Source organism: Lolium perenne, chromosome 5 (genome assembly GCF_019359855.2).
Source record: "Lolium perenne isolate Kyuss_39 chromosome 5, Kyuss_2.0, whole genome shotgun sequence".
Lineage (NCBI taxonomy): Eukaryota > Viridiplantae > Streptophyta > Magnoliopsida > Poales > Poaceae > Lolium > Lolium perenne.
Genome location: NC_067248.2, coordinates 237418493 through 237428046, shown reverse-complemented (window position 1 = coordinate 237428046; position 9554 = coordinate 237418493). Strand labels below are relative to the sequence as shown.

General features: G+C 40.7%; 1 protein-coding gene across 2 annotated transcripts; it reads left to right on the top strand.

Moving 5' to 3' along the window:
- Positions 1-1852: 1852 nt before the first annotated feature.
- LOC127302365 (FBD-associated F-box protein At1g66310) lies at positions 1853-5832 on the top strand. 2 transcript variants are annotated; one of them, XM_051332803.2, is made up of 5 exons: positions 1853-2274; positions 2505-2599; positions 4282-5103; positions 5201-5348; positions 5426-5601. In XM_051332803.2, the coding sequence occupies exons 1-5, from the start codon at positions 2217-2219 to the stop codon at positions 5452-5454; spliced, it is 1152 nt and encodes a 383-aa protein (XP_051188763.1). In that variant the 5' UTR covers positions 1853-2216; the 3' UTR covers positions 5455-5601. The 2 variants fall into 2 exon arrangements, with proteins under 2 accessions (XP_051188763.1, XP_051188761.1); XM_051332801.2 differs by having other exon boundaries at positions 1856-2274; positions 5201-5344; positions 5426-5832.
- The last annotated feature ends 3722 nt before the right edge of the window (positions 5833-9554 follow it).

Sequence of the window (9554 nt, the reverse complement as noted above, 5' to 3'; positions counted from 1 at the left end):
GCACTTCTGCATCATCCGCTAATATGTTGCTCCCGCGTTTTTTAGACCAAAAGGCATTGTTCTGTAACAAAACACACCATATGGTGTTATGAAAGCTGTTTTGATTTCGTCCTCTTCTTTTAATCGGATCTGGTTGTAACCAGAGTATGGGTCCAGGAAGGAAAGACATTCACAACATGCCGTGGAGTCGATAATTTAATCGATCCTCGGGAGAGGGAAGTGATCATTTGAATAGTGTTTATTGAGACACGTGAAGTCGACGCACATGCGAATGACCTCTGTGTTTTTCTTCGGGACTAGCACCGGGTTCGCTACCCATGTGGCTTATGTGTGTAACTCTTTGATAAATCCTGCTTCTCTGAGTCGATTAATTTTTGACAGCATAGCTTTGCGGTTTGGTTCCGAAAAACACCGCAAGGGTTGCTTTATTGGTCTGGCCATTGGATCCAAGTTAAGGGGGTGCTCGGTAAGTTCCCTGGGTACTCCTGGCATGTCAGCTGGACATCATGCGAAGATTTCCCAGCGCTCACGGAAGAACTCGACGAGCGCGCTTTCCTATGCGAGATCCATGTTTGTTGCGATAGTTGTCGTCTTCTTAGGATCTGTCGGGTGGATCTGTACTTCCTTTGAATTTTTGGTGGTATCAAAGGTTGGCTCCTTCAGTGATCTTCCTCCGTCAGGCAACACATCATAATCAGTTGTTAGCCTTGACGCCATACATTCTGCTTGCATCCCGAAGGTTTCGGACAGTCGATGAAAATCCTTGTCGCACTTATCAGCTTGCGCGAAACTGGCTTTCACTGTGATTGGGCCCTTGGGTCCAGGGAGTCTCCACAACAGATATGTGTAGTGTGGTACTGCCATAAACCTGGCATAGGCGGGTCGCCCTAACAAAGCATGATACTATGACGGGAAATCCACGACTTCAAACTCCAACTTCTCTCTTCTGTAGTTTTCTCGGGTTGCAAACTGAACGTCGAGATTAATCTTTCCCAATGGGTAACTCGGCTTGTCCGGTGTAATGCCATGGAAACGTGTGTCAGTTGGTAATAGATTTGCCAAAGATATGTTCATCTTCCTCAATGTGTCTGCATACATGAGGTTTAAACTGTTGCCTCCATCTATGAACACCCGCGAAACGTCGAATCCCGCGACTACCGCTGGTAAGATCAAGGCAGATTGCCCTGGTCGTGGAACTTGCTGCAGGTGGTCAGCTATGGTGAAGCCGATGTCCTTCCCCGACCAATTCAGGTACTCGATTGTTGGTGGAGGCATCTTCTCTGCCATAAAGACTTGTCACGAGATTACTTTCTGAGTTCTGTTAGAGGGCCTGCCCTTCTGAATCATCGAGACCGCACCATTGGTGTCGATATAAGGACCATTGCTTGGAGGTGCCGCCAATTGCAACTGATGTCGATTTTCGTCCGTAATTGCGGGCGGAGGTGGAAGGTGAATCTCACTCCTTGGCCGCTCTAATGTCATATTCACATGTATTTTTTTGCGGGTAAACCAGGAACGTTATTAGACAGGCGGGATTACACAGCGATCAAGATCCAGCAGCCGAAGAACTTCTTCGGATCCAGAGTCTACATGTAAGATTATAATAAGACATAACATGGGTTGGGGCACCACAACCCCAATGCATAGGGGAGAGAGGGGGACTGAGTTGGGGACACCAATATTTAGGAGAGGCTATAGAAGAGTTGTTGGAGCAATGTTTTTCCTTATTTCCCCCCTATATTTGATATAGGGATGGTTACAAGGGTGCTGCTGGACTTGCTCTGACCACTACAGAAATATCATAGAATAGTATCTTATGTATGATATTGCAATATGATCAGACTTAGGAAGATTACATGGCAGAGTTAGAATACGACATTCTTATCCATTATTGCACATGCCCTTATCTCTACCGGAAAAATACTCATTAGGTCTCAAAAAGGCACTACTCCGGTTAGAACTCTCCTCCCGATCGATCGATTTCCTCTCCGAGTAGCCCAGCAGCCCGGCGATTGGATTTTCTTTCCTTCACGCCGTCCTGTCGAACTCAGATACGAATTCCGATTTCGGGTGGGATCTCCTCCCTGTAGCGTTCGGCACAGAGATATCAATATATACGCACACAGAGAGATCGATCGGGAGAAGAGAACAATAAGCGGAAAAACAGCAGAACTCGGCGCCTTTCTGTGTCCTAGATTTCTCATATCAGTCGTGAGATGGGGCAGCTGGATCTCGTACATCGGGAGCGGGAGGAGCGGTTTCGACAGATCCACGGTAAGCTGACACTTATCCTTTTGTTGTGACTTGTGAGCGCAGCAAATCGGTGCATTTTTTAATTCATTCATGATATAAGACGGAACAAAAAGATTGCTTTTTTAAGGGGTCTGCAAGCCGCATCCTTTCTAGGCACAAATCGCATAGGCTTTTGAGAGTTTAGGGTGAAGGCGCTGCAGAGGAACAGCACCGATATTGCCTATACTTACCGTATTTATTTTATCTTGCAGATGGATCGACCTCTTCAAAGGATTCACCTTGCCTAAGACATGATAATTTCCATGATGGCAGAAAACGGGGATATTCAGGGACGGATCTTTCAGAGGTGCATCATGAATTTGAATGATAGACCTATTCTGCACAAATTGGCTGTACTTATGCTTAGCTAAACGGAATCTAAATTCTTTTTGCGCTGCAATCCTGGAACATTAGAAGATATGTTTTATTCCAACTGATCCAAATTTATCTCTGCAGCAGAAAACTGTCGGTCATGAGTCTATCCCTAGTTGGTATCTTGCTAAGGAGCCAACAGCTATATACCTTACCAGCAGAGCCTTCTGTTCCTTTGGCTGTGACTGCTAACTTTCCTAGACCCACTGTTCAGGTGTTTGTTTATGCTTACCAGTGGGGAACTTGTCTCCTGCCTCTTCCACATCTGCAACTTGCCATTCTTCTCCAGCTCAGAACTAACTCTATTTGATCAAGTCACCATCTGTTTCCTCTTGAGGGTTCTTCCTTGGTACTTCTAAACTCAAAAAGCATTCCATTTTATGTGTTTGTTCTTGCTAATGTTCAGAGTCTATGCGCAGATTGGGTGTAACATATGCCGTTAAACAAAATCTCACCCTCGGGCTATCCGTTCTTTAAATTCTCGAGGTTTCTGATTTGTGATGTCAACAGTGGTGCATACTGACCAGTTACAGTAGTAGAGCCACACCGTGACAAACTTTATTCAGAATTAAAGATGCCATATAGTGCTTTCTCTCAGATACAATAAGTTTGCAATCAGCTTCAGAACTATCATTTGGTTACTGGCTTCACACTTTTGCACCAGACAGTTTGCAATCGGCTTCAGAACTCTAATGCACACTAAGCATTTTGTTACTGGCTTCACACTTTTGCATCAGACCGTTTTTTTTTTTTTGGTTCCAGTGCTAATGGTTGGTTGTGTTGAGCTGCATATTCTTGTAATCGCCATTTTTTTGCCTGGTCTGTTCTCTTTATGATCCAAAGTTAAAATCGCGTATCTTACACTAAGGTTGCAACCAGCTTAGAACTACAATGCACATTATATGCTTGGTTGCTGGCATCACACTTTTGTACCAGACCATTGATCACTTTTATGCATCTTAGTTCCAATGGCATATTATTGTAATTGTACCTGGTCTGCTCTCTTTATTATATCTTCTGATCCAAAGTTAAAATCACATATCTTACACTAAGGTTGCAATCAGTTTCAGAACTCCAATACACATTCAATACTTGGTTGCTGGCTTCACACTTTTGAACCAGATCAATGATCTTACTATTATGCATCTTAGTTCCAACACTAGTTGGTTGTATTGAGCTTCATATTCTTGTAATCGCCATTCTTTTTTACCTGCTATGTTCTCTTTATTGTATCTTCTGATCTTAGTGGCCAAAGTTAAAATCAGGTATCTTACACTGCAGCCACAAAAACTGTCTGATTCTATTGCATACTCTTTCTGGCACTTATTTTAGATGTACTATTTCTTTTTATGTTTTGATGATCTGTTTCTTTGTTACATTCATGTATTATAGCATGTTGTCCTGCAATAAACATCTACATGCATATTTATTTACACAATTCCATATCAACCTATACTGTTGACTCAGAACACTCTACGAACAAAAACTCGTCCATGCAGTGCTCAGTTTACTAGAATGCAACTCCATATGCTTCTATTGGCCCCCCTCCCTTCGTGCCCATGGAAGTAGTCATTTGGTTTTACATTTCTAATGTTTCTCCCGTTCTTCTGCATGCAGGACATTTGGTGTCATATACATTCCCTACTGATGTTGCGAGATGCTGCCCGTGCTGCCTGCGTTTCTCATGCCTTTCAGCGTTCGTGGAGATGTTATCCCAACCTCATATTTGATAGTGAAACACTAAGCCCGCTGTGGGATGATATGGATTTCAGCAGCAGAGTTGATCACATTTTAAAAAAACACTCAGGCATTGGTGTGAAGACATTCGAGCTTGATTTCTCCTCTTACTACCAGCCCGAGGCCTTTAAATATCTCGATAGGTGGCTTCAGATAGCAGTTACACCAGGCATTGAAAAAGTAACCCTTGTGATGCCTAAGAACGAGGCAGCATGCAACTTCCCATGCAGAGTTCTATCTGACGGGAATGGAAGCTCGATCTGGCATCTGCACCTTGTTGACTGTGCCTTCCATCCTACAGTCAGCCTTGGTTGCTTGAGTAGCCTGACAGTGCTGCATCTAGATTGCGTGCAAATTACAGGGGACGAGTTAGGGTGCCTTCTTTCCATCTCTTTTGCTTTGGAGCGGCTGAAACTCAGGAGATGCTCCGAGATAACTTCCCTGAAGGTACCTGCCTGGCTGCAGCGGCTCAGCTGTATGCAGGTGTTAGAATGCCGTAGGCTGCGTATAATAAAGATTGAAGCTCCAAATATTTGTAGTTTTCACTTTACTACATTTGACCAAGTAGAGGTTTCACTTGGAGAGTCATTGCGATTGAAAAACCTAGAGATGCTATGCTGTCGCCTCCTCTGTTATGCACGTGAAGAGCTGCCATCCGTTGTGCCGAATCTTGAATCTCTTAGCATATGGTCACGATCTGAGGTATATTCTAAAACTTGTTGTGATTATTCAGTGCCATTATGCAAAGAACAAGGGTGCTACCTTAGAATATTAAATTACATGTGGCATCTTTATGCAGGTAGTAAATACACCAGTGTTGTTGGCTCCTAGCAAGTTCCTCCACCTGAAATATTTGAATATTTGTATTACTGAGGCGTACGATTATTTTTCTCTGGTATCGTTTCTAGTTGCCGCTCCCTCCTTGGAGACATTCATACTGAGTGTAGGTCATCCTGCACTTATAACAAGTCCATATGGTCGAACCATTAATTCAAGTATATTTAAACTATTTTTGTATCTTCAGGTACTGGTATGGCCAGAATGCATCAATGAATTGCTTTCTGAAGATCCCACGCATCTTCGTCAGATGTCAGGATACCAGCATGACAAGCTCCAGAGAGTGAAGATCTCTAGGTTCTACTCTTCAAAGAGCTTGGTGGAGCTGACGTCCCATATTCTCGAGAATTCACCATCGCTCGAGTGCCTTACATTAGACACCACCGATGGTGTTTTTAGATGTTCTGAGGGCAGAGCTGCCAGATGCTTCTGCTTGGGTAGACCCACGGAAGCCCATAAAGCGGTCTTGGTTATCGGAAAATATTTTGAGGGAAAAATTCCCTCTACAGTTAAGCTAAATGTTGTGGAGTCTTGCAGCCGGTGCCATGCTGTTGAACTTTAGAGCATTGTTAATAATTAATTTATTATCTATCACTGCAGTGTTTAGCTCTATAATATTTCGTTGTATTTGTTGGAGATATGCTCGAGAGGCAATAATAAATTGGTATTGTTATATCTTAGTGTTATGCTATAATTATATTAACCGGAAACATTAATACATGTGTGTTGTGTAAACAACCAGAGTTTCTAGTAAGCCTCTCATTTAACTAGCTTGTTGATTAATAGATGATCATGGTTTCCTGATCATGAACATTGGATGTTATTAATAACAAGATCATATCATTAGGTGAATGATGTGATGGACACACACCCATAGTAAGCATAGCATAAAGATCAAGTTATTAAGTTTAACTTGCTATAAGCTTTCAGATACATAGTAACCTAGTCCTTCGATCATGAGATCATGTAAATCACTTATACCGGAAGGGTACTTTGATTACATCAAACGCCACTGCGTAAATGAGTGGTTATAAAGATGGGATTAAGTGGTATTAGAGCCGTGTCTATGCATAGATTGGTTGCACGAGTAGAACACAATGGTTGGTGGGCGTTGATGCTTTTGTTGTCTCTTGTTATGTGTACTTTGCATCTTGGGAGATGGTGGGATGAAGCGGCCCGGGCTAACTTTACATGACCGCGTCTCATGAGACTTGCTCCACGCTTGACATGCAACTTGTATAGCATAAGTGGCTTTGCGGGTGTCTGTCTCTCTCACCATAGTTAAGATTCAATTTACTCTTTCAACTGACAACATTAGTATCACCGTTGTGGTTCATGTTCGTAGGTAGATTGGATCTTACTCGAAAACCCTAAACCATGTAAAATATGCAAACCAAATTAGAGGCGTCTAACTTGTTTTTGCAGGGTTTGGTGAAGTGATATGGCCATGATGTGATGATGATTATATTTTATGTATGAGATGTTCATTATTGTATTATGACAACCGGCATGAGCCTAATGGTTGTCTTTAAATTTGTTAAGACCTGCGTGTCTATTCATCATGTAATAGCTTTATTTCAAGTAGTTGTTATAGTAGGTATAAGTGATGGACAACCATGAAGCGGCGCCATGGACCTTGGTGCAATGCTGATGATGATGGAGATCATGCTCGTATGCTTTGGAGATGGAGATCAAAAGCACAAGAAGAAAATCCATATCATATCACATATTATGAATTGCATGTGATGTTAATCCTTTATGCATCTTATCTTGCTTAGATCGCGACGGTAGCATTATAAGATGATCCCTCACATTAATATCAAGATAATAAAGTGTTCTCCCCTCGTATGCACCGTTGCTACAGTTCGTCGTTTTGAAGCATCTCGTGATGATCGGATGTGATAGATTCTACGTTCACATACAACGGGTGTAAGCCATGTTGCACACGCGGAAATACTTGCGTTTGCTTGACGAACCTAGCATGTACAGACATGGCCTAGGAACAGAGGAAACCGAAAGGTTGAACACGAGTCATATGGATGATATGATCAACATGTTGATGTTCACCATTGAAGCTACATCATATCCCGTGATGATCGGTTTTGGTGTAGTGGATATGGATCGTGTGCCACTAAACAACTACGAGGGGTGTTGTATTAAGTGGGAGTTCATTAGTAATTAGATTAAAACATGAACTAATTATCATGAATATAGTCTGAATAGTATTTTGAATTAAATTTGTAGAATTGGCATCCGTTTTCTACCATGCGCTAGTCTTGTAATTGAGATAGAAATATTGTTAAGTCTGACAAGTAACTTTACGGACTGGTACCGTATTGTTAAAGAATCAAGAAATGATTAAGTCCTATTGCAAAATTTTAGTAAACCTCACATTGCTGATTCAAAGAACAATGTTTTTAATTAGTACCTAAAATCATCTTGTCTCCGTGAAACTTGAAGTTCAAATCCGTTTGAAAAGTAAGGAGCTGGAAATTTTGTTTTCAGAAATAAGCAAGGTATGAAAATATATGTGATATCTAAGACCTTATTGCAAGATGATAGAATATAATCTAGTGAGACTACATAAACTCATAAGTTTTATGGGAATGTACGAAGGTTGAAGACGCTAGGCGTCCCGATTCTCCAACTAGTTGGGCACTAACGATATTCGCATATACATGAAGTGATCGTCCTTAGTATGCACCGTTGCTAAGACTCGTCGTTTCGAATCATCACGTGATGATCGGGTGTTATAGATTCTACGTGTGCATACAACGGGTGCAAGCCAGATTTGCACATGCGAATACTAAGGTTAAACTTTACGAGCCTAGCATGTACAGACATGGTCTCGGAAAGTCGTCATGTTTTGATGGATAACATTATGAGTGAAATTGTTCATCATATTAAAGTTACTAATAGTGAAATCTGGAACACTTGTCATGTGATGATCAACTTCAAAGTAAGAACCTCAAGGTTATTGGCAATTGACCAATGGACCTAGAAGTTATTGAAGGTGAAGTGTTTTCTAAAGAATGAGGAAAGCTAAAAGAGAAACTACAAAATATTTTTTGGTAGAAAGAAAGAAAAGACTAGAAAGTCTAGCTCTGGAGTATATAGATGATATACATATTATGAATGTATTCCTTGTTTGGTCACACAATAAAATTCTTGGATATTTGTACCATACTGGTTGGTATGAGGTGTCATACAAAACAACGCAATAAAAGAATACAATGGCCTAAGTGACTAACAAGGAATATGGTAGGAATGCACGTCTGGAACAAAATAAAGTGTTATTGTGTTCGTCGTTGGCATTCTACCTAGCCCTTCAGATTTATAATAAAGAACTTCATAATTGTTATTTTGTTCTGGTCAAATTAAAACAATGAGTTGTTCAAATTATGACAGTATTTCATGTACGATGGATAAGTTATTATAAAACTTTATGGTGAACCACACATGCAAAACACTGACGCTAAAATGCCATAAGGCAAATGATGTGAATCCTACTTATTAGTGGAACCGCCATTTAGGTCATGTTAGAAAGGAACGCATGAAGGAACTCCATGCAAATGGATTTTTGAAGTCATTTGATTTTAGAATCGTTTGGCTCTTGCAAATCTCTTCTAAAGAGAATGACTAAAATACCGTTCATAGGCCAAGAGTTGAACGGGTAACTAACTTAGTGGAAACATACATGCTGATGTATGTGGTTCACTGGGCATAGTTGTGTGCGGGAGATTCTTCTACTTCATGAAAACTTCCAACAATGAATTGAGTATATATATGTGGATATATTTATTCGATAAGGAAGAAGTTTGAAACATTTGAATGGATTCAAATAAATTTCAGCATGAAGTGGGAATCATCGTAATAGAAAAGTCAAATATCTATGATTGGATCATGGTGGAAATATTTGAATTACGAGTTTTGGCGAACATCTAAGAGAGTTATGAAATTGTTCTACAACTCACGTTTCTTGGAGTATCATAGTGATGATGGAGTATCCGAGAGATGTATCCAAACCTTGTTGGATTAATGATGAGATAAAATAATATGACGCCATTATATTTTTGTGGAGTATGCTTTAGAGACTACCACTTTTACACTAAATAGAGCATCATCATAATCCGTTGAAATGACACCATACTAGTTATGGCATGGGTATAAACCCTAATAGTTATTTCTTAAATTTTGGTATGCATAGCATAAGTAAATAAGTTTACAACCAAAATCGGATGAATGTCTTTGTTGGTTATCCCAGAGAATTGATTGGGAATTCTTTCCACTATGGAGACAGAGACAAAAGTGTTTGT

Coding starts and splice junctions, on each gene's coding strand:
- LOC127302365 (XM_051332801.2), top strand. CDS start 2,217: ATGGGGCAGCTGGATCTCGTACATCGGGAGCGGGAGGAGCGGTTTCGA. Junction 5,104..5,200: donor GCATATGGTCACGATCTGAG/GTATATTCTAAA, acceptor ATCTTTATGCAG/GTAGTAAATACACCAGTGTT. Junction 5,345..5,425: donor TGGAGACATTCATACTGAGT/GTAGGTCATCCT, acceptor TTGTATCTTCAG/GTACTGGTATGGCCAGAATG.